Here is a 24,725-nt window from a genome sequence, read left to right as displayed (position 1 = left end):
TAGAGAGAAGCCAAGGAGCCACTGCCAGAGATAGACACACTGAAACCTTGCTGGAAGGCCATGAGCCTCGTGGTAAAATGTAGGTTAATTCTAGATATAAGAGCTAGCTAGCAATACACTTAACTAATTGGCCAAGCAGTAATTTAATTAGTATAGCTTCTGTATGATTATTTCGGGTCTGAACTGCCAGGTGGCCAGGAAACAAACAAGTGGTCTCCTTACAACAAATTGGCACCCAACATGATCTACTAAATCTACGTAAAATCTTAGAGGGCTTGGAAAGGAATTCTAGACACTAAAAAATAAAGTTTAGCCACATTTATTTTCCTGAATGGGCTTTGTTTGCTGGCGGCATGCTGCGGTTCCTTTAAGAGGGGTTTTTCTGATTCAGCAGTAGCAGAAAAAACACTGTGGTTTTGAAAGTTTGGCTTTCTGGGCCATGCTGCCAGCAAAAACTCTTGACTCTTGAGATCCAGCTATGGAGCATTTAAATGGGGTTTGTGAACAGAGTGCTACAACTTGCTTAATGGCAACATAGACTGGCTGTGTGCCTAAAAATGGGACTGTGAGCATGGCTCTCAGAGGCAGCAAATTGCTCTGCCATGCTGGACTGGGTGGGGCAAGCAGGCAGTGCCATATTTCCCCTAGCAATAGTGCCACTTAAGTTCATAAGAAGGGCTTACCATTTTAAGAAGTGCTTCTGGTCAGAAAATAATTATAGATACACAATAAAGACAGATTCAGATAAAAAAATACCTCTAAATGGGTCACAGTGTTGAATAAATGTACATAGGCTTGGGAGAGAAAAGAAAAAGAATATAGACAGTTATAAAAAGATTTAAATGGTTTGAAGAAAAAGGTAAACTCTTTAAAGAGACAGAGAACAGTCATTGATTAAAAGGAGTAAAGAATAGATTTAAAACAAATAAGCCACATAAAGATGGAAACACAGAGAGTCTACATTATGTATATTATTGTGTTTCTTTAATTTTTTGACTGTGAAAGAGCTACGTACAGAGGGACATTTTACTGTAGAAACTGTTCAACTAAACCAGCATTTATTCTCTAAAGGTATCTTGACTTCAAAATTTCGGTCTAAGGATTTGTTGCTTTGGAAAAGTGGTTCTGCTTTTGCTTCCACAGGAGATGAGAATCTGTGGAATCTTTCCAGATTAATGTGGTTTAATGGATCATGTCCTTCCAAGAGGTCATCATGAACACCGTCCAAAAATTCCTTTGCCCAATAAAAAGCAGGAAGGAGTTTGGAGAGAACTACACCCATATTTTCAAATATTGTTTATAAATGTTTGTTTACATTTAAAGGAGGATAAGCTATAAAGATGAATAGTTTGCACTGGTATGGATCTTGCTCTATTGATACAAATTTAAGATCAATTATATATATGATATATATATATATATATTTCTGCTCTTGATTAAGGTATTGTGTTTGTACAGCTCATTTTAAAATATACGTATAATTAAAAATATAGGTTAATAAATAATCATCTATAATAGTCAAGTTATTTAGGTTTTCTATAAATAGAGAGATATATTTCAGTTAGATAGATATTCTTCAAACCTTTCAAAGATCTTCAGAATATGGCATTTAAAATGTTTTAATAACTTAGGATTTTCATCACAATGAGACACATCTGCTCCTGGCAGCACCAATTACTTCAAGAGGAAGATGGGCATCAAAGAAGCTCCTCATGGAGTTTGTTAGCCATCTGGGCAAGAAACTGTTCTTGCCTGGACTGCTTGTTGCTATTCTGTGTGAACTGGACATGTAGGATCCACAGAGAAATGACTGCTGAACTTGCCTAAAGAACTTTGGGTGACTTTCCAGGCAGCAAGATGTCTCTGTCATTTCTAGAGTTTTGGAATTTGCTTACAATGCACTTTCTGTTTTCTTAAGTAATATCATATCCTTCTGGAGTCTTTGATGGAGTTGAAGAATTTATAGTTTTCCTTAGTCATGATAAAAGATAAAGTAGATAAAATATTGTAACTGTAATTTGTGCTTAATACCTGTTTTGTTATATCTAATTGTACTATGTTAAAGTTAAAACCTTCCTTTGTTTTTAAACAGAAAAGGGGAGGTGATGTGGGATTCCCCTCTGTATGCTGTGAATACCATTGGTTAGTAAAGAAACTGTCTTGGGCCTACACAGGGAATAAGAGGTGTGGGAGGGAACTAAGCTGAATGAGGGGAGAAAGAAGGAGGCATTAGAGAGAAGCCATGGAGCCACCGCCAGAGACAGTCATGCTGAAACCTTGCTGGAAGGCCATAAGCCTTGCGGTAAAATATAAAATAAGGGAGATAGGTTAATTCTAGATGTAAGAGCTAGCTAGCAATATACTTAAGTAATTAACCAAGCAGTGATTTAATTAATACAGTTTCTATGTGATTATTTTGGGGCTAAGAAGCTGGGAACTAACAAACGGCTCCTTACTACAGAGTGCAGAGCCCCAAAACCATATAAAAGTCTAGTTTATGCCGAGCCAGGGACCGAAAACAGGACTTTGCCTGTGCTAAGTAAGCCCTCCACTAGCTGATCTATGACCCAAAAGGTACATTTATTGACACTTGGGAAGAATGCCCTTTTGTTTTTTTGCCTTGATTGTCTTCTTAGATAGATACCTTGCCCTAATTCACATGTAAATAGCTGACTTCTCTAGCTGGGGGTTCCAGTGGGCATTCCTCAGGATCCTCCAGGCTGGCTCTTTAGTTTCTAGCACCCTTCAGCCCAGTTCTCACACAGCTTGTGGGCTCCTCCATGACTGAACAAAATTCCCCAGGTTTACATACTCAGTTATGTAAGCATTGCAGGGACCATAGGGGTGAATTCCAAACAGTTTTCAAATCTGTGTATAGAAGATAAAGCTCCCTTTCTATATACATGTGTACACAGAAGATGAAGCCCTGCCAGCATTTTAAAATTCAAAGGTAGTAAGATATGGTGAAGAGGAAGGTCTGGCTGGTAGTTCAGGGTTGACCTTACTCACAGCGTGTTACACCGTTGCGTTGCTTGTCCTATTGCTACCTGTCTTCAGGTGAGATGACAGCTAACAGTCCTCTGTCCAGATGCAGTCTGGGTGGGGACCGATGTCTCCAGAATAAAAAAATTGATTTCCTGTTGATGACTGTCAGTTAACAGTTGCTGGTTTGTAGCCAGATGGCCCAAATCCATTGAAAACGTTATTCACCCTACACCCTGGACTAATAATTTTACTTCTCTGTTGAGGGAATCGCATAACTAGATGATTTCTACGTTTGGACAGTTTAACCCTTCACTCTTCATACCCTTGTCCCTCTCAAGAGTGCAGAATGTCTGCAGTTGTGCCCAGCATTGTGCATGTGTTCCAGATGTGAGGAGGAAGGAATGGCAGCTGGCTCTCTTTTTGTGTTTTCCCCATTAGGAATATTTATTTTCAAAACTTAACTCCTTCGAATACACTTGTATACAAAAAGGTCAGGGGTCCTCCTGCCCCTGCCATGGGAAGAAAATGGAAGAAGGGCGAGGAGAGGAGCTAGTGTTGTTCTGGGAAGCCATAGCATTCCCCGGGCTAGCAGAGGCAGAGAGCCCTTCCAGGAAAATGGCATGTCCTGCGGCAACTAGGCCACACAAGAGTTAAGCGAATCCCCTTTTCCTTTTATAATAAAGGAGAACCACGTGTAAATTACTCAGTTAACTAAAAGTCTCACACAGGTCTCATGTAACTTAGTAAGTAGATCACGTCTGTAAGGAGGCCCTTTTTAGTAGCAGTACATCAGAACCTGCTACCTGGAGTAGATTGCATTCACTTACACAGTTTACCGACCGATTTGCTAGTCCTCCAGCCCTCTTCTAAAAGGCTGCTGAGCATGGTCATTATTGCTAGTTGTGTTGAGCAGGCTTCATAAGTCAGTTGTGCGAAATCAGCATCTAGGACAACACGAGACCCTTCCTAGAACCCGCTGATTAGCTGTACCTGTGCATCTGGAGTCACAAGACGTCGACAGGATTGATCTGGAAGTTTTCTAGGTTCCTCCTTACTGTCTGTGAAGAAGACTGAGACTTGTGGGAGCCCCTGACCTGCTAGGGGTTGTGGTTGTGGAACTGATAACCCTAGAACCCAGAAATCTTCACTCTTGTCTGAAGAAAGGACCAACAGAAGAGACAAAACTGTCAAACAGCTGCAAGGAAGCTTGCTTCTGTCTCTCTGAGCTGTTTATCAAATATAAGATGGGACTGATGGTATCCAGTTCACCAGGTTAGTTGAAGAATTAAATGAATTCATGAGATATATCAGATAAAACAGGGACCACTTAGACTCATGGCAAATTATAGATATTTTTACTATTCCTTCCTTTGATCACTGTAGCCGCTGGCATCATTTTTATTAGTACTGTTCTTGCTATAACTGCTTCAATTATTTATACTTCTTCTTGTTGCTATTTGCCTCTTAAATTGCTCTAGGAATTTGTGGAACTGAGATTTATTACATTCTATTACATTCATTTTAAAACTTTTATTTATTTAATGTATTTTATTGCATTTACATACTCACATAGTATTTATTTGCTTTATGCCCATATTTCAAGGAATATAATTTTATTCAATTGTTTTATTTTTATTTTGGCACCAGAAAGATGGCTCAGAGGGTAAAGTTCTTACTGTACAAGTTTGACCTCTGAATTCCATCCCAAGAACCCATGTAAAACTGGAAGAAGAAAACAACCAAATCCATGACATTGTCCTCTGACCTCACACATATTGTAAGACCTGCTTGTGCCCCTCCCCCAACACACACATTATCCTCACATCCAATAATAATAAATTTAAAGCATTTTTATGTAAACTTTACGTATCCCATGAACAACTATAACATGTATTTGGCATAGTCCCATAAATTCTGGGTTATCTAGGCCCAAGCATCCCTCCTTTTTGCTTAAACCCCATCTTCAGGTCTGGCAGGCAGATATGGTCAGAGACTGGGACAGCGGAGCACAAAGCAAATTGCTACTTTGACTCTTAAATGTTTGGCTTGTGGAAATCACATTGGAAGTGTAACTTTCCCGGCAGCCCACGTGTCAGTTTGGAGGCTACAGAACCAAGACAGGAAGAGAGCACAGGGGGGAGGGGCAGAAGCCTGCAGGATGTGGCCTGCAAAACAAAAGACGGGTCTTCTTCACTGGCCCAGACTGCCTGGCGGGCTTCAGGGGTAGCCCGAAGTAGGAGATAATCCACCAGTCCCCAGGATTCTTTGTTATTACTTTTGGGTCTTCCTTAAACAACCACAGCACACATAGGCACTTGAGCAAGTAATTCTGTTAGTTACAAATGTTACTGTTGATGATGGCACAAACCTTTAATCCCAGCCCTTGGTAGACAGAGGCGGGTGGATCTCTGTGAGTTCGGGGCCAAAATAAACAAACAAAAAACAAAACAAAAATCAAAACAAACAATAACAAATGTTACTGTTGTTCTCCAAACTTCCAGTCTCCAAAAATATTGTCATAACGATGGGAATTTTCCAAATTTCTTAATAACTATTTAGAGTCCCTGCTATGTGTCGGTCTCTGAAGAATTGCTAGTTTCTTTCAAAATTTTTAATACTGGGGACATACATGTGTCCCAGGCTGGCCTCATTTCTCTATGTCCTAGAGGGTGGACTCTGACTACTGAGCATCCTTCCTCCACCAACCAAGTACTGGGATGGAAGCCATGTGACACCACACTGAGGAGCCAGCTCAAGGCGCTGTGCCAGTCAGGAAAGGGCTCTACCAATGGGTCCACACCTTCAGCCTTTTCTTTCTTTTACGTTCATATTTTTACTTTGTATGCGTGCCGGGTGAGAAGGGCACCAATGCAGAGGCAGAGGACAACTCATGGCCATGCTTTCCCCTTCCACCATGTGAGTCCTGTGGATGGAACTCAGCTTGCCAGGCTTGGCAGCAGGCACCTCTACCCTCTGAGCCATCTCACTGTGCACCCCACCTCCCAGCCCTTTTCTCTTGGTAGCTTCTCCTCGCAGTGGGAGGCTTGTTGTCATTTTTCTTCATTTGGATCCTCAGGAGAATGTTGGGCTTCGGACTGATCACCTATCCTCCCTTTCTAGTACAAAGCCACGAGACTACAGGGCTGGTGCTCTGTTTATATTTGCCTGGAAAATTGCAAGCAAGCGTTATTTATTGAGTCCACAGCTCTGTCTTTCAGCCCTGCCCATGTGTTGAACCGAGTGCTCTATGTAGTTAATGTTTCTTGTGCTTTGTATGTCCCTACACTTGTTTCCACCCCTCTCTCTCAGCTTCTTTTTGGCTTGCTCTATATCAATTAAAAACCTTTTCTGAGATGAGTCGAGAAATCCATACACAAATAGTTTCCTTCTGTTTTCCACCAGGAGTCGACTTAAAGCCTCCAGAGAAGTAGAGTCTGTAGACCTTCCAAACTGCCACCTGATTAAAGGAATCGGTATGTATGAGAGATCGCTTGCTGACAGCACTGTTTATGCCTTTGCTGCCCTTCAGCAATTATTAGGACAGCTCATTCAATCAATAGGTACCTCTCTGACCTATTCCCTTTCATCTTAGATTTTCTGTATTTCTTCTTTCTTAGACTAACAAATTGTGTATATGTTTATAGATTGATTTCTGGTTCCCTTGGGGACTTCTTTAAATTGCGTTGGTATAGTTAAAACTTAAATGCCCTCCGCAGTCTATGTTCTGTTATCTTAACGGTAAACCAGTGGTGGGAATTTGGAAGGAAGGTGTATTCTACTTAAGTAGGAGTACTATTGATCTTGTTCGCCATCCTGTCACCAGCTTCTGGTCTTCTCCCTAACAACTGATGCTTGCTATTATTTAGTGGAAACAACAGCAGCAGCAGTGTGCTAGTTTCTTCTCTGTTGCTGTGAAGAGACACCGTGACCTAGGCAACCCATAAGAGAAAACATCTAATTAGGGGCTTGCTTACAGTTTCAGAACATTAGTCCATGGCCTTTATGGGTCAGGAGTGCAGAAGCAGGCGGACAAGCATGTCCCTGCAGCAGCAGCTGAGAGCTCACATCTCATCTACAGTTTGCAGGACAAAGCCTGGACCTGCTTCTGAAATCTCAAAGCCCACCCTTAGCTACACACCTCCTCCAACGAAACCACACCTCCTAAGCTTTCTCAACCTCCTCTAACCCGGATGAAACATTCAAACATACAAACCTGTGGGAGCCATTCTCATTTAAGAAGCAGCAACAAACCCTTGTTATTTAATCTTCTTAGCTGTGAACACAGAAGGGAGAGCAAGTAATCAGGGTGAGTCCTACCCTCCTGACTCTTTGTAGGGTGTGAGGTGGTGTCCAAGTCTCAGGGGCCGCTTCTAAGAACAGCTTGGGTCAGCAGCAGACAATGAGGGACAGGGTGGGCCTCTCCACCTTCCCTGTAGTTTCTTCCAGGGCAGAGTCCCTGTCTTGTTGGTTTTTACCTTTGCCATCTACCAAAGTCCCCAGGAGTTAGTAGATTCTTAGTAATTGCTATTAACTTATCAACAGGTGATAAAAATCCTGGGTTTTCTAAAAGGTGTGATTAGAGGTAGGGAGATGTCAGGAGACCTTGTTTCCTGCTCTGGTCCTGCTACTCGGCAGCTTGAGCATGGGAAGCTTGGCCTTCCTATTAGCTACTTATATAGTTGAAGGTTTTTAGACTTTAAAACTTTTGGGCTCTATTTTTTTAGAATACACTGAAAGCATGGAAGTCATTAACATTGTTCCCCTTTCAGCCTTTATAAGACAGCTTTGACCATGGGAGACACAGTTGGATTTTTAAATGCAAATTAAAATCTATCTCACACAGAAGTATCTTGCTCCTTATAGCCAATAACACCATTAAGTAATGTTTGAATATTTCCAAATGAGAGTTTTTCACTCAACACTATGCTTTGACAACTTCTATCCACTCAATCATCTTCCTTTTTAGCAGCTGAGAAGTTGCTAAAAAACTACTATCTATGAGTTCATATAAACATTAGATGTTCAAACGCAATCTAAAATGGCAAATAAAGTCTACAACAAACTTCATTTTTTTTCACAGACGTAGCCCTAGAGATAAACCTTTTTATTCCCCCATAGACTTAGTGCACATACAGGCAAATATATACATGACTATTGTCACAAACAGCATCTTAATGAGCTGCTGTCCTTCCTGCTTTACTCTTCTTATTCCTGAATGGTGTGAGCCATGAACTGGCACATGTACATTTATCTCTCAGGTGTGTGCAGGTGTGTGTGTTCCTTCTCACACTTGTGCTCTCATTCACGGGTGCCTGTGTGTGCAGATGCAGGTGGACATTTGTATGTCGAGTACAGGACAATTCAGCTACTATTTCTCAGGTTCTGTCCACCGTGTTTGTCTGCACTTTGCTTGGAGATAGGATCCCTCATTTGCCCAGGCAGGATTAAACTCAGATCTTTTTGTCTGCAAGGTAAGCACCTTCTCCACAGAGCTACCATCCCAGTCCTACCCCAGCATTTCTCTTGTTGTTGCTGTTTTGTTGATTTGGTTTAGTGGGGGTTTTGTTTGTTTGTTTTTGTTTAAGATATAGTCACTATAGCCCTGACTATCTTGGAACTCACAGGGCAGTCCTGGCTGGCCTCAAGCCCCTTGTTGTTTTAATATTTCCATGTCCTATGATTTATTTGATTCTCCTTTTAATGTACATTTGGTATATTGTAAGACTTCTTATTTCTTTAAATTTTTAAAAAGTATGTGTAGTAAAATGTAGAGTTCATCATTCTAGACATCTGCAGTGTAAAATTCAGTAATGTGAAGTATATTTTCATTATTAGCAAGCTAATCCTGTATGGCAGGCTAAGCTGGAACTTACTTTGTAGCTCAGGCTGACCTTAAACTTAAAAATCTTTCTGGGCTGGGTAGTTGTGGCACATGCCTTTACTCCCAGCACTTGGGAAGCAGAGGCAGGTGGATCTCAGTGATTGCTGGTGCTCTTGAGTTTGTGTATCTGTGAAAAGATACTTAACAGAAAGACTGTCTTTAGGAAATGTTTTAAGTTCTGGTAATCATCACTGAATTGCCATCAAGTTGACAAAATTAATAATGCATGGATTTATAACCACACTAAGTCCAAACAGCATTTATAGTAAGGTCACATCAGCAAAAGCAGAATCTCCGTGTCACCAAAGAGTTTCTCAGCAGGTGTGTACTGGCCCCGTGTTCTTTACTCTTTCTCATGAGTTCTGGCCCCCTTTCTTCATTGCTGTCTTTTATTTTCCTAGTCCTCCTTTCTTCTCCCTGCTCTGGATAGTTTTCATGGGCTTCTTCTTCTTACTATCACCCAGACAGACTCAGAATCAAACGCAAGACTAACTTGATTTCTGCTGGATAATGCAGCCAGATTTGGAACTGAAGGTTTTGTGGAGTTCCAAATAATCCAGCAACTTACTTTATTTTGCCTGGCAAAAATGAGAGAGGAGGGAGGGGAGAGGAGGAAAGGAGAGAGAGAGAGAGAAAAAAATGAGAGCGAAAGAGAGAGAGAGAGAGAGAGAGAGAGAGAGGCTCAGAATTGATCTGGCAAGAGCCAAGAGACATCTATGAAGAGTGTTGGACAAGGGTGGGAAGCTGGATCACTGAACTCTTTGGTTACTTTTGCTCTCCAGTTAATAATTGTCACATTATTAAACAGCCTTTGGCTCTGTGAAGGCCACCTTCTGTGATTTTTCAGTCTCAGAAAAGATAATAGGGCACAATCAGACACATTACTGGACAAACTGCCAAGTATGTTCGTGTTACAACTCGCTGAAACGAAGCATGACTCTGAGGAAAACAAGCCAGTATCATTTGTATTCTGAACAGGCGTCTGTCTGTGTTTGTGACCTTTATGTTGTGATGTGTGTGAGCTGCTGTCTGGAACTAGAGAAAAGGGGGGAAGTATGTCACCTATGCCCCTCTCTTGAAGTGTTTATTGCCTCTGAGGCTCTTCAGAAGCCAGCAGAGCGGAGACGATAAGCGATTAGAAGCACATTTGGGATACATTTTTGGATCTAATTACAATTGTGCTTTTTTTTCCATTCTATTTTGCTTTTGCCCTATAGTTAGAACACACCATATGAACATTTGCTGAGTGCCATGTTAGCAGTGTGTAATGGTTACTAAAACCTCTGTGTATAAATATTGACAGCAGCTGTTTATCCACTGGGCTTTGATTACAAGGAATAAGGGTGCTAGACCAAGATCCCCATGTCCGCAAAGCACTTTTTGTGTTAGGCACAAGGGTAACTTTAGTAGTTGTGCACTTGACACTAATCTATTCAGGTGGAGACTCCTTCTTGCTAGTGCTCTGTCCCCATCATACACACACAGACACACACACTACAATGTTACCTTCATCATCACTGGAAATGAACTCTTTGTAAGTCTTAAGTGTTTTGGAAGTGTATCTATCATATATCATATCATGTCTTTCTGTTGTAGTAATAGGTGTTGACTACAAACCATGTGTTTACTGCAGACACACATCTCCTGCAGTAAAAAACTGTTTACTACATACTGCACTTTAAATTCCTCCTGGTCTGCCTTATAGGCAAGCATCCACATCCTGACAATTTAGTGCAATCCCAGTATCTACATAGTAAAAGATAATGCCAGGAGCTGGTTAGGTTGAGCCTAGATTAAGATTCAAAACAATTTTATTTTCCAATAGCTAGACATTCAGAGTTATAAACTAAGACAAAGTTTCTTTCTTTTTAAAAAAAATTTATTTATTTTTATTTCATGTGCATTGATATCTTGCCATGTGTGTTGGGTTCCCTAGAACTGGAATTACAGATAATTGTGAACCGCCATGTGGATGCTGGAAATTGAACCCAAGTCCTCTGGAAGAGCAGTAAATGCTCTTAACCACCGAGCCAACTCTCTAACCCAAGACAAAGTTTCTAATCTCTCAATTACCGCACCTCCTTCTCTTCCATTTTGGGTTTAGAGCTTTTACCATCTACTCCACAATTTACATATGTAAAAATTAGACAAGTAAGCCCAAGCCAATGAGATACAGATTTATGTGTCCTTTTTTCTTTTGTATGACACACAAGAATCTGAGAGCCAAAGAGTCTAGATAATTATGTAGATATTGTAAATTCTTTTTTCAATGCATTATATTTTTTTTTTCTGAGTGATTGGCATTCTATACCAGAGTATTGAATCAAAAATTTAGAAAGAGGAAGTGTGTGGTATATAGGCCTGTAATCCTGAAACTTGCAAGGCGAAACAGAAGGAACACCATAAATTTAAGGCTACCTTGGTTTATTTTGAAAAGTTTAGACTAAATTGAGTTACAAAAGTGGAGCATAATAATGATAATAACAATAATAATAGGCTACAGTAATACACATATATCCTTTTATTAAGGCCTATGTTGCTGTCAGAAAGTTACAGTAGTTAAAGAGGTTTATTTTGATTTTTCTATTACATTGTCTAGGAAAGGGCTTGGAGTGATCAGGTGGCTGCTTTTCATGTCAACTTTCAGGAGCAAATGTTAATGATGTGATAAAACTGTCTCCAACATATCACTTACGTTTTTGTACAAGGTTACAAACTCCTTTGTTGGCATTTCAGTTCAGGAAAGGGTAGGAAAGAAGAATGCACAGAGACAGTTTTAAATCTTATTTTGCCCAATAGTTGTGGATGTCCTTTATCCTCGTGTCCTACTGATTTGAACTTAAACACGTGGTCATCAATGTCAGCAAACGGCTGTGGCAGCTGTGTTGTCGGCTGTCTATTGCTAAGAGGGAAGCAGGAGAGAGTGTGGGACCCTAACACCACCGGCCCACAGTGGCTTGTAGGAAGAGGGGTCTAAAGCCAGATGTGCTGATTGAGAAGAATTCCTAGAGACAAGGCTTTAAAGGAGGTTTTAAAGAAAACTTCAAGATTTGAAATTGATAATGATTTCAGTAAAAGACATAAAAGCAAACACCCAAATATGGTGTTATCCATGACTGAATTTATAAAGCAAAACCTATTTTATGTATTTATTTACTTATTTATTATTAATTTACCACTGTGTGGAAGTCAGAGGACAACTTTGGGTCCCAGGACTCAAACTCAGATAGTTAAGCTGTGTGACAAGCTCTGCCCATTGAGTGATCTTGCTACCCAAGTGTGTTTTTAGGGAAAACCAGCCTATGGTTCTAACGGAAAGTTCACTACATAATAAGCTGATCCTTGTAGGTCATACTAAAGGACTCCAATCCTACCTTCCCAGTTGGAGACATTGATTGATTGATTTATAATTTGCTTAACCTTTCAGAGGCTCCCTCTTCTATAGAAATATGAGAAAATGATGCTGCTTCTGAGTGTTCTGAAATTATGGAAATGACTTACAAAGAGCTCATCGTTTGTGAGCACTGAATTACATTGACGGCTATCACTGCAGAAAGGAGAAAGCTTTCTCCCACAGCAATGATTTCACTTGGAGTCACTGAAGGGGTGATGGGAGCTGATAAAACCTCCTGAGATATTAGCCATAGACATGAGCGTGGGCAAGAAGATCTCGAAAATATTCCAAAATAAGCAAGACACAAAATTCAATTTCCTCAGTGGAGTGAGACCATAGGATTAAATACAGGGAAAAGATGCAATGTGGCTGAATGGAAGCAGCTTTTAAATTTGTCTTATTAATACATTACCAGTATTTGTAGAAAATTGTATCCTTACCTTGTTACTGAATTATTTGTTCTTTTTCTTATATTCCCAGTTAGTTTTGGGGGTTGGGGGTTGAACACAGCCCCACAAATTCCAGGCATGAATCTTTTTACAAAGCTATACCTGTCGCCTTTAGAAAGTTTGAAAGGCAGAAGGAGTAAAGTGGAAAACAAGAATTGCTCATCCTTCTCCCACTCAGGGAACAGTGGTGATGTTTTCTTTATCCTTTTTATAAGTATGAATCTGCACATGCAGTTAAATATTCTTAAATGACTTTCAGGGGGGAAATTAATTGAGTTTCTCCTACATGGGCCCAGAAAAAAATCCTTAGACTGGAATTGTGTGTGTATGCATGTTTATGGACCACCTTTGGCCAATGATCGATAACTCCCAAACTGAATTAAACATGTTAGAGTCTCTTTTCTTCCTTTCATCTCCAGCATGGACTTCATACATAATAATTAGAACATAGCATCTCATGTCAAAGATGAACATAGCAGGATGTCTGGTGATTCTTAGACATGGGGGCTTATCACAGACCCTTGCATGGATCTTCTGCAAAACCAGGGACCCCTGTCACAGTAAAGTTATCATCTGCAAAATAAACATGACATTTTTTTCAGTGCAAAGAACTTAAACAGGTTCATAGACTCCCTGGAGCCCATCTGTGGCCCTCAGGGACCTAGGATCCCCTCCTCACAGCTAGAGTATACATAAGCATCTTTTTCTAAGACTCCCTTCTGAGGACCCAACAGGGAGTCCCTCTTATAAATGTACTTGTGTTTTCAATTATGTTTTCCTTTTTTGTTCTGTGATCGAGTAAGGGATACTAGGGGTAATAACCCACCTATGGGCAGAGTCATGAATCAAAACCAGGATGGTGGCATAAATGCTTTTTGATTTCGACAATCTAGAAATTTTCTCAGGAATAACCTTTGGAGTGGTCTTAAGGAGAAAGATTGGATCTTGTAGACTGAAAGAATGTGTCATGATTTGGCTTCATAAAAGGAATTTTTAAACCTTTCCTTGTGTTTGAATCTCTATTGTCTATCTGTGAAATGTGTACAGGGGGGCAGTGAAGAGAGTCTTCCGGTTAATTCTTTGCTATGCTGTGTGGAGGATACTGTCCACATTCAACAACAATAATAGTAACTGTAGCCTGGCCCAGAGACTCGAGTCAGAAGCTGGGGTGGGCATGGGTCCATGGTACTTTTCATTAATTTTGTTTTGCTAGTTTTTCTTGTAATTTTAAGATTAAATTGAAAGTTCTATTGCTTATGAGAACAAATAACCACTTTCTCTTTTCCATTTTTTTTTTGAGAGAGAATATGTAATCCCAGGTGTTTTCTCTCTGTTAATGAGAAAAATGTCTTTTTGCTTCAGACTGAATGAGCAGAGAGGGGAACAGGAGATTTGCATGGTTAAATGACTGTGGGTTCTTCCTTGTGGAAGTAATATTCCCCTGTTGTCAATTACTTCTGTACAGACATCTGGATGCTTACCCTAGAAGTGTGCAGATGTCAACTTGTTCTGTATCGAACTAGGAAATGTGGTGATAACTTGACTTTGATTTGAGTAAACATAAAATATCTAGCATTTAAAGTCAGAAGTTCACTTTGAGAGAGGGTTTAGACTGACATTTATTAAAAACAATAGTGCCTTGGAAAAGAAATTGGAACCATCCCTAAAGAAATAGACACTCAGAGAAAGTAAACAAAGCCACAGTTATGCTATCTTAAACCAATGGCAGTGTTTGATGATGACCTTTATCTCCTCCTTGAACTTGCAGAAGCTGGTGCTGAGGACATTGATGTTCTTCCCAATGGTCTGGCTTTCTTTAGTGTGGTGAGTACCATCTTCTTGTCCCTCACTCCGTCAGGGACAGACTGGGTCATTCGTGTACGCCCATATACTAGAAACAGATTTTAAATTTCTTACCTCCCAAAGTAAATCCTGAAAAAAAGACAGGTCAGTCTGGGTTGAGAAAAGTCCTTAAGCTTTTCTGAGTGTAGAGTCGAAGAGTCCTTGCTAACTGACCAATTGCCTTTTGTCTCCCAGTTGTACAGCCTGGTCTACAAAGCAAGTTCCAGAATGGCCATGGCTACACAGAGAAACCCTGCCTTAAAAAAAATAAAACATATCTTTAAAGCCAAGAAATACTGGAGTAGTTGAAGGTATTCCTGTAGTTAGAAACAGCTGTCAACTTCTCACAGTGCTGTTGCTGCTGGAGGCACATTACTGTTGAGAGACGTGAGTGAAGGAGGAGGGTTATTAACTGCTGACATAGGTTGTTGTAAAGTCCTACACAGCTGCAGTTTATTCTGCTTGTTGGGCCAGCCAGTGTGAAACTCGGCAATCGTGCACAGGTGTTAAAAATTAAGAATTTCTTCTGATGTCCATTTTTGTGCGTGAGTCTTTGTGTTTTTATTGTGCCCTTTAATTTACATAGAATATAACCACACTGCATTATAACCTGAACACAATAGTGAACTCACATATGTTTTATTATCATTGTAAGGCTTCCTTTAAGAATAGGACTCTGCATTTTATAGTTAGCCAGATAACCCAGATAATCTCTTCTAGCTCGTAAAAGCTGTTAATACAATTCAATAGTCACTCAATTAAAAGTTCCATGTGAACTGAAAATAAGAGGAATCCCCAGAAATCAACAGCAAACACCATTCTTTTTTGAGTTGGGGGGGGGGGAATGTTTCAAGGCAGGTTTCTCTGTGTAACAGCCCTAAGTATCTTGGAACTTATTCTGTGGACCAGGATGGCCTCAAACTACCAGTGTCCCTTGCAAGCATCACTCCTAACAGTAAAATGTGAAGCACATTCCCATTAATGTTCAAGAGGGTAGAAAAATGTTGTGCCCCCAAACTATCGCCAGTTACCTGGAACACCTAATGACCTAATACAACAAGAAAAAGAAATGTGAAGTGGGCCGAAAATCCAAACATGGTCATGATTTTCAGATAATTTGAGCCTCTGGTTTATTTATTTATTTTAAATGACCCAGAGAGTCAACTAACAAGACTGTCAGTAATTGTAGAAGATTTGGGCTCAAAATGAATAAATAAAATGGCAAGTGTTTCCCTGTACTATACAAACGACCAAGTCATTAACTGTGCTCCATTCAGACACAGGTACTCACGTGGTGATTAAGGATTGGTGTGTTAGGTGGGGACGTTGGTACCAGAATACGTAAGAGACGTCAAAAGAACAAACTAGAGAGTGCCCTAACAGACCAGTATAAAAATGATGGTCCAGGGCAGGGCAAAGGAGACACTATGGATTGATTTATTTGCCATGCTTCAGATTCTGGGATCCAGCAGGAAATAGGAAAGAGTCCTGGCTTATGTTTCTACGATTCTGGTCAAGAGGAGACAAGGAGATGGGGCAGGGAGGGTGACAGTTCTGGTGCGTATGACATCATGCTGTCCTTTGGGGATGGAGATGAACTCTGTCCCGTTAAGGACATTGCCCAGAATTCAGGTAGATTAGAGTGCTAATCTTGCCCATCTGGTGAGAAGAGACTTGTTCATGGCAAGAACAGTACACAAGTCCCGAGAACTGAGTGCACAAGCTGGATGGAGGACAGTGGTAATCACCTCACCTCCTAATATACTTCTCTCTCGCCCCATGCATGCGACCTATCACATAGCACTTACGTCAATATTACTATGTATGCATGCCGGTGACACCGGGAGGGGGAATGGAGGAACGAGAGCTAGGGTGAGGGGGAAAGATCAGCAGAGGCCGGTACTGTACTTGGAGGCTGCCTCGCTAGAAATGTGACCTCTGGAACAGATGTAAATAAACCGAGGGGTGGACCCCGGCATCTTGGAAGGAAGCAAGTGGGTCTCAGGCAGTGGGTCTGGGAATAAACTCTGGGTGAGAACATGCTTGCTTGTTAACGAGGATCAGAAAGCCTGGATGAGATGAGAGATGGGCATGGGAGGTCAGGAGGGTGAGATAGGCCTGCCATACAAGGCCTTCAAACCATTCTAAAATCCTTTCTTGGAACCAGACTGAGGTGGGAAGTCATTAGCGTTTTGGCTGAAGGTGTGTCATAATCTGTCACAGTCTGAATGCAGAGGGAACATAGATGTCAGGGAAGCAAATGCAGAGGCAAAAGAGCTGTTTTCCTGGTTCTGAAATGTCAGTGAGGGTAGCCATGGAGAGCAGTGTGAACTACCAATCTCTGTATGAAGGGTTGTCCTTTAAAGGTAACGCCAACAGGTTACCTTTTGTAACCTTTTGTTTTGCTGACCTATGGTCTGCTCTGTTCAAACCTTTCTGCCTCCTGCAGAGAACAGGCCTGGGCTGTGAGGGGTTTCACAGTTTGTATCTGCTCTCCTGACCCTCAGTTCTGCCTGGAAAGGCTTAGTCCATCACCCATTTTGTATCCTTCCAGAGAACTGATGCAAAGTATCTGTCCGAGCTCAACAAAATCACCTGTTGTTCATCTCTCCAGCTCCCAGTTACCAGTTACCCTTCTGTTCTGTTTCCTTTGTGCTCCTCACTGTCCACCCCACCTTTTTCTTTATACTTGTGACTCTGTGCCACCAACTTTAGCTAAAGGTGCTGCTTGCCATTCGTATGCAGTGCATACCTAATTCAGGAAGGTACCTAAGCCTTTTTGTTTCATTTTTCCTCCCACTGTTTCCAAAGGGCCTCAAGTTTCCTGGGCTCCACAGTTTTGCACCAGACAAGCCTGGAGGAATACTGATGATGGATCTCAAGGAAGAAAAACCCAGGGCACTGGAATTAAGAATCAGCTGGGGCTTCGATTTGGCTTCATTTAACCCGCATGGCATTAGCACTTTCATCGATGATGGTAAGAGCTATGAGCTACCAAGGTGAAGAAACACACACTGCTTCATGGAGGCTGTGGAAAATAACTTTGAAGAACACACATGCACCACAATACACATATACACACACACCACACATATAGCACACACATATAACACACACTACACACACACACACACACACGAAGGGGACGATGCTCTACTGAAACAAGCCCATGTCTCCCTACCAGTCACTTGTTCACAAGTCTCCTAAGCTGTCAGTACATTATGCTGCATTTTGAAATGTCTAGCAGTTAACAACCAAAAGCATGTTTAGATTTCCTGACCTTTTCATATACCTGTGACCACTGAATTAAAAAGAGCTGTGTTCCCAATTGAGCCTATGAACACATTATGCATGAATTCTGTATATAGAGTGGGGACCCCCTCCTTCTTAAAGGTCAGGAGATCAGTGATCAGAACTAATGCCAGGCCAATGTCAGAAGGACAGCAAGAAAAATGATCTGGTAGGGTATAGAACAGCTTGTGCCTTCAACCTTCCCATGCCCATGGTATTCAAGTGTCACTGCCTGCCCATGGGTCCTGTATCTGTCTTCTAAACTAACTAGTTCTGCTCCTTCCATCCTTTAGATGACACAGTTTATCTGTTTGTTGTGAACCACCCAGAATTCAAGAATACAGTGGAAATTTTTAAATTTGAAGAAGAAGAAAATTCTCTGTTGCACCTGAAGACAATTAAACATGAGCTCCTTCCAAGGTGCTTTCCTTTTGTTCTCCTCATTTGTCTGTTTATCTCTGGCGTGTGTGTGTGTGTGTGTGTGTGTGTGTGTGTGTGTTTGTGTGCGTGTGCGTGTGTGTGTGTGCGTGTGGACCAGAGGACAGCCTTGGGTGTCATTTCACAGGAGTTTTCTGCCTTGTTTTTGAGACAGTCTTTGATTGGCCTGGAGTTTACCTAGTAAGATACTCTCAGTGGCCAGGGAGCCCCAGGGATGCTGTTTCCCCCCACTCTGGAACTGTAAGGATGTGCTACAACTCCATGACTTGTGAGGATTGAGCTCACGTTCTCAAGCAAGCATGGCAGTCTCTTTGTTCCCTGTTATCTTCTCAGCCCCTATTGCGGACACTTCCAGACACTCATTATTTTGGGTGGTTTGTCTTTTGTAAGGGCTTGCCTACGTTAGCTAATACACAATATAGAATCTAACATATGAAATCGTATATGTAGTTCAGGAGTTTATAAATGTTAATGTGTATTAAGAACGTTAAGCATTTTCAAACTGAAATCCAAAGTCTGGGGTGCCCTGTGGTTTGACTCTTTTTGAGCTGCTATGCTACAGGCAGAAATTTCACAGCATGAAATTTCATATATATATATATATGAAAGAAAATGTATATGTATGTATGTATGTATGTATGTATGTATGGAAGCATTGTGTGGTTTCCCCGTACAAGATACCCACAGTATCAGGCAATTAGCATTCTAGCCTGGAAGGTAATAGATTCAAGAGGCCTCAGCCCTTGCTGAGAATCTTTTGGCAGTTAGTCACTGGGGGAGGGAGGGGTACTTTTACTTCAGGGGTGTAACCCCTAATAGACCGACCATGCTCCAGTGGATGGTCTCACACTCCTGGCATACAGACAGCACTAATTGGACTCAGTGGATTTTAAAAAATAAAATAAATAAGAGAATATATATTTTGGGAGAGAGACATTGTGGGGATTGAGGTCCAAGAAGGAGATAGTAAGCATTGATATAATTAACATAAATTGTAAAATATATACAATTCTCAAAGAAAGAAACTATTATAGAGGGTTGAAGGGGAGGGGAGAGGAAGGTAGGGGAGCAGAGAAAAATGTGTGGCTCAATAAAATCAATAGAAAGATGAAAAAAGAAACTAATATATATACAATATTGTAAAATTAAGGTCTATGTAAAATGTAAATGTTTAGACTTGGGTGTCATCCATAAGAAAGATCTCATTATGTCTACAAATATCAAAAAATCAGAAACACTTCTAGTCTCCCAAAGATTTTAGATAAAGGCCACTCAACATCTCTGTCTCAGTCTCTCTCCCTACCTCTCTGTCTCTGTCATGCGTGTGTGTGTGTGTGTGTGTGTGTGCGCGCGTGTGCGTATGTGCATGTATGTTTCCATGTAGATAAGAGAAAGTATGTCTGATACCACTTTTTATAATGATTAGTGTTCCAAATGAACTCCCTGAAATGATGGAACCCCAGACTTGAGGTGACTCTCTTCAAGCCCAGTTTGAGAACAGAAGATAAACCCTGCCACTTTCCTGACTGTCACCCTCATCTCAAGTCCTGTCCTTCCCTGGAGTAGCTTGTCTTCAGTGGGACTCACATGCTTTCTACAAAGCACACTCAGGGGGTTCATGGTTGCTGTGGGGTAATGCCCCTGCAGAACTGAGTGTCCAAGCTGGAAGGAGATCAGCACTCCCCAATGACACTGATGGAGAGTGTGAAGGAAGGGCACCCGTGGACTGCTCCTGCTTTAAGTTTAAACTTGATAGATATTTCTTAATCTTTACTTCCCTTTCTAGGTTATAAGCACGTAACGTCCAGCCATTCTTCCCAAAATGCACACCATATAAACAGGAGTATAATTACTAGTCAGGTGGGGTCTAAATTGTGGAGCTTTTCCAGAAAAAAAAAAAAAAAGAAAGAAACCTTCCTTGTAGCCCTGTATTTTTCATTTGACAGAGAAGAACGCAGCTTTCTCAGAAATTTTTGCATAAGATAATTGGAATTTCAATTTAATGACACCCATGCCTAACTGGTTGGAAACGGTAATTGTTTTTAGCATATCAATCTCCCTCTTGAAGCATTGTCCTCTGACTATTTCATCATCTGTCCCTCTGCAAGTGTTTATTGAATGTCTGTTCATCGCCGGCTTGGCAGCTTTGTGAGGCAGGTAGAAATTGAACAGTCAACCTTAGTTTGACTAATGACTAAGCAAGGGGCCTCAGGAAAGTCCAGCAGCGGAATAAATGAGGGTGGGATCAATGTGACTGACTGCCTAATGACAGTCAGGGCCTGCCCAGCTCCACACCTGAGCAGTGCTGTCTTTATAGGCAGTTGTTAAAACTGTAATGTTCCTGTCAGAAAACATGCTTTTAGCTGGGCATGATGGCACACACCTGTAATACTAGAACTGGGGTCGTGGAGGAAATCAGGAATCCAAGGTTGTTTTCCGCTACACTGTGAGCTCCAAGCCAGCCTGATCTACTGGGGAAAAATACTTTTCCCTCCCCTCCCCTCCCCTCCCCTCCCCTCCCCTCCCCTCCCCTCCCCTCCCCTCTCCTCTCCTCCTTTCCCTTCCCTTCCCTCCTTCTCCTCCTCTTTCTTCTCCTTCTCGTCATCTTCCTCCTCCTCCTTTTTTTGAAATAGAGTCTTAGTGTGTGTGATTCTGAGCTTGAACTCAAGTTCCTTTTTCTTCTGCTTCTCAAGTTCTGGGATTGTGTGTGTGCCCCTGCACCTGGCTAGATAGTTTTCCTTCTATAAAGCATCCTGCCATTACTGTCAAAGGGGTTGTCCTCTCATTGCCATGACTGTATGGTATTGCTCCCTTGTCACCATAGCGCATTGCCTGTGGCTCTGGATCACATCTACTGGGTCATCGTCATGTGAAACCCCTCCCCCAGTTGTAAACCCCGTGTGTGAAGCTTATGGACAGCCCTCCAGTCTGTGCTGTCGGTTTCCTCTTCCATGCTGTTTTTCTCTTTCAGTGTGAATGACATCATAGCTGTCGGGCCAGCCCACTTCTATGCCACCAATGACCACTATTTCTCGGATCCTTTCTTGAAGTATTTGGAGACATACTTGAACCTGCGCTGGGCAAATGTTGTTTACTACAGTCCCGATGAAGTGAAACTCGTGGCAGAAGGATTCGATTCAGCCAATGGGATCAATATTTCACCTGACAAAAAGTACAGCCCCTTCTGTAGTATCTTCACTTCTCCTAAATAAACTGTCCTGATAAACAAATCCCACAGGTTCCAATATATCCTTTTTAATTTTATATGTAGCAATATAGTTTTCATATTAAATAACACTATAGTAGAATGACTTGATGTTTTAAATAGAAGACAAAAGGAAAATTTTCAGGTTTTAAAGCTCCTTCAAAATAATTTTTTAATTAATTAATTAATGTCATTCTCTGACTGTATTATTCTATTATAAGGACAATTCTAAACTGGTTTAACCATTTTCTTGTTGATGGATACTTGGTTTTTCTTATACAACCAATTTTTTTTTGTTATTTCAGTGGCAAATATTATGAAATATATATTCAATTAATATGTTTTCTTACAAACCTTTTGAAAACTAATTTAATACCCCACGATTGCTATAGCACCACTAAACTGATTTTGAAAATCTTTGACCTTTGTCAAGCATTTCTCCTGTGCATCCCGATGAAGCCCTCAGCGGGTGTCAGAACTTTCTCTTTCCTGCTGCATTAAGACATCTCTGTGAGCAGAAAGGGCTAACCAGTGTCTTTTCTAAACAGGTATGTCTACGTTGCAGACATACTAGCTCATGAAATCCATGTTTTGGAAAAACAACCTAATATGAATTTAACTCAACTAAAGGTGAGTATTTAGTTTTCTGTGGAGCTGTTCATTGGTTGTTCTATGTGCTGTTCTGGCCGTGCTGTTCTAGCTGGGCTAACTGTAACAACAACACACCGAAACACAGCACGGGTACGGGCAGGGCAGCCATCTATGCTTTTCAATATTCCCTTCCTCCAACAAGACAAATCTGTTGGCAGCTGTCACTAGGACAGACAGTGATTGCAGCCAGCAGTGGATTGAGTGATATTGGCATCAGGTTTAGGACTGTTCGTGAGGTATTGACAACATCTAATGAATCCCAATAAGACTTTTCACAGTTGAAAGAAATAGTTAAGTTTTCAAATGAAGATTTATGTGCATTCAGTTTTTCAATAATAAATGAAGGTAGAAATTGATTTTCCCACCATTATTATTTTCCATAAACACATATTTTAGGTTGATTAAGAATTTCCTGTCTTGTTTTAATAGTTAACTGATCATTAACTAGCTAACTGATCATTGTGTATCTTTTAAAACAAAGGTTTGTTATTTTATTATTTGGACAGATGGACTATCACCCTAGATTTTGTATTTTCAGAGAAGATGAAGAATGGCTTTAAGCCAGTTCATTAAATTTATTTTAAGTGATATCAGTGTTAGAAGGGCAGGAGCAGGGAGACGTGTGTAATGCCCCACATCCATAGAAATGGGAAAGGTTAGCTCTAAATTATTTAATCAGGTTGCTTGCATCAATTAGATATTGACATTATTTCTTTTTAAGGTTCTGCAGTTGGGCACGCTGGTGGACAATTTATCTATTGATCCTTCCTCGGGTGACATCTGGGTTGGCTGTCACCCTAATGGCCAGAAGCTCTTCGTGTATGACCCAAACCATCCTCCATCGTCAGAGGTTTTTATATTTTGAGTTTTTCAACCTTAATTATTCAAGTCCTCTGAACTAATAATGCAATAAACTGTCACCAGGATGATTTGTTAGTTCTTTTAAACCAATAATACAATAAACGTGGGAGGTAGTTTTGTAATTGCTTTAAGCCAATAATTGGCAGAATGTTACATTGTTCAAAGGCTTTGAGAAAAGTAATCTTTTGATGAATTAAATTATGGTGGAAACTAGTCAAAAGTCATTTTTATAAAGATACGGGTTCTGCTCATGTGGTATACTGGCAGTTTTAAAAAGATCTGGTTTATTGTCAACTCGCCACATGACGTGAGCTTTGTGGAAGTAGTGTCAAAGCGACCACAGTGGTTGGCGCCTATTTCCATCAATGCTGAATTGCTCTAATGACACAAAATCCTGTGTTGGCATGGCATGACTAGGCGCTTTAAAAGTCCTTTCTTTGGAGGCAGGAGAAAGTACGTTAATTTAAGCATTAAGGAGATTGGTCACTGCTGTTTTCAGCAGCATGCCTTCTTAATCATGTGTCTTTGGGGAAGACAAGGGATTATTGGTGTTTGAGTGGCATGGCTGTGTGGGGTTCTTTATTAATGTTTCCTATCACCTGCGTAGGTTCTCCGCATCCAGAACATTCTATCCGAGAAGCCATCTGTGTCTACAGTGTATATCAACAATGGATCTGTCCTCCAGGGAAGTTCCGTGGCGACCATATATGATAGAAAACTTCTTGTAGGCACTTTATACCAGAGAGCCTTGTACTGTGAACTCTAAATTGTAATCTTGGCATCAAGTGCAATAAGTTGTAGCAAAACAATCTTTTAACGAACTGCTAATTCTGAGGGAATTTAACCATCAGTACCAACCTAGGAATATACCACATACATAGTTCATTTATTTCAATAAGGAAAGGCCCAGAATTCTGATGCACTTTTGGCATCAAAAGAAAATGATTGTTGTTATTTTTTTAAATATTATTGTATTTTTTTTAAAATGCCAATACAAGAAAGAAGCTGCTTTTGAATAAAGTGAATGTGTTTTGCACAGAGGGACTTCACTTCCCACCCCGTAGGAGCCCACTGGAACAGGATGAGTTGTAAAGTCAGTGGCCTCAGTCCCCATGCTGGGACCGTTGTGCACGCTCAGGACTACTGATAGATAACATTGTGATGATCTGTTCTTACAGCTTTGTTTACTGTCTTACAAATTAGAACTGTAGTAAAGACTAACCAAAATCCAGGTTTTGTTTCTGTTTAATTCCTGAAGTTGATTCTCAGGAGAACAGAAAGGAGGTGACTTTTAAGGGATTTGGTTGGACAAGAATGGCCATATTAATTTCTCATGAAAGCTCAGTGTAATGGAGCTCTTTTGTGGAAAAAATAAAATAAATCAACTGAATACTTTAGCTCAGAGTTTTATTTATTTACATTTTCTTTGAAGCAGAATCTCATTCCATAGCTCTGGCTGACCTGGAAATTGTTGTGCAGACCAGTGTAGTCTCAAACTCACAGAGATCCACTAACCCGGTCCACAGATTGTCAATTCCTAAGGCATCTCCTGTAGGTTCTCTTCCTAAATAGAAGCCTACTTTCAATACAAAGAGGAGATAAAAGCTTGGAGTTGACATCTTATATCTTACCTATTCAGTGAACAGAACTATGACCAGAAGCCAGGAGAGGTGAGACTGGCTGTCCAAGCCTTCCTGGTTAGGTAGCACTATACTACATCAGGGCTAA

At 40.8% G+C, this 24,725-nt stretch overlaps 1 protein-coding gene across 1 annotated transcript in view; it reads left to right on the top strand.

Moving 5' to 3' along the window:
* The window catches only part of LOC125402356 (serum paraoxonase/arylesterase 2), a 30,246-nt gene extending 5,859 nt beyond the window's left edge, over positions 1-24,387 (top strand). Inside the window, exons 2-9 of the mRNA XM_048437032.3 lie at positions 6,388-6,458; positions 14,478-14,533; positions 17,363-17,528; positions 18,136-18,262; positions 21,252-21,452; positions 22,034-22,115; positions 22,858-22,986; positions 23,605-24,387. Of these exons, the coding sequence (XP_048292989.3) occupies positions 6,388-6,458; positions 14,478-14,533; positions 17,363-17,528; positions 18,136-18,262; positions 21,252-21,452; positions 22,034-22,115; positions 22,858-22,986; positions 23,605-23,763 (991 nt within the window). The 3' untranslated portion in view covers positions 23,764-24,387. The remainder of the gene's footprint in view (positions 1-6,387; positions 6,459-14,477; positions 14,534-17,362; positions 17,529-18,135; positions 18,263-21,251; positions 21,453-22,033; positions 22,116-22,857; positions 22,987-23,604) is intronic.
* The last annotated feature ends 338 nt before the right edge of the window (positions 24,388-24,725 follow it).

Source organism: Myodes glareolus, chromosome 25, assembly GCF_982192425.1.
Source record: "Myodes glareolus chromosome 25, mMyoGla1.1, whole genome shotgun sequence".
NCBI classification, from domain to species: domain Eukaryota; kingdom Metazoa; phylum Chordata; class Mammalia; order Rodentia; family Cricetidae; genus Myodes; species Myodes glareolus.
The sequence above is the reverse complement of the archived record's forward strand: the minus strand, read 5'-3'. Positions and strand labels throughout refer to the sequence as shown.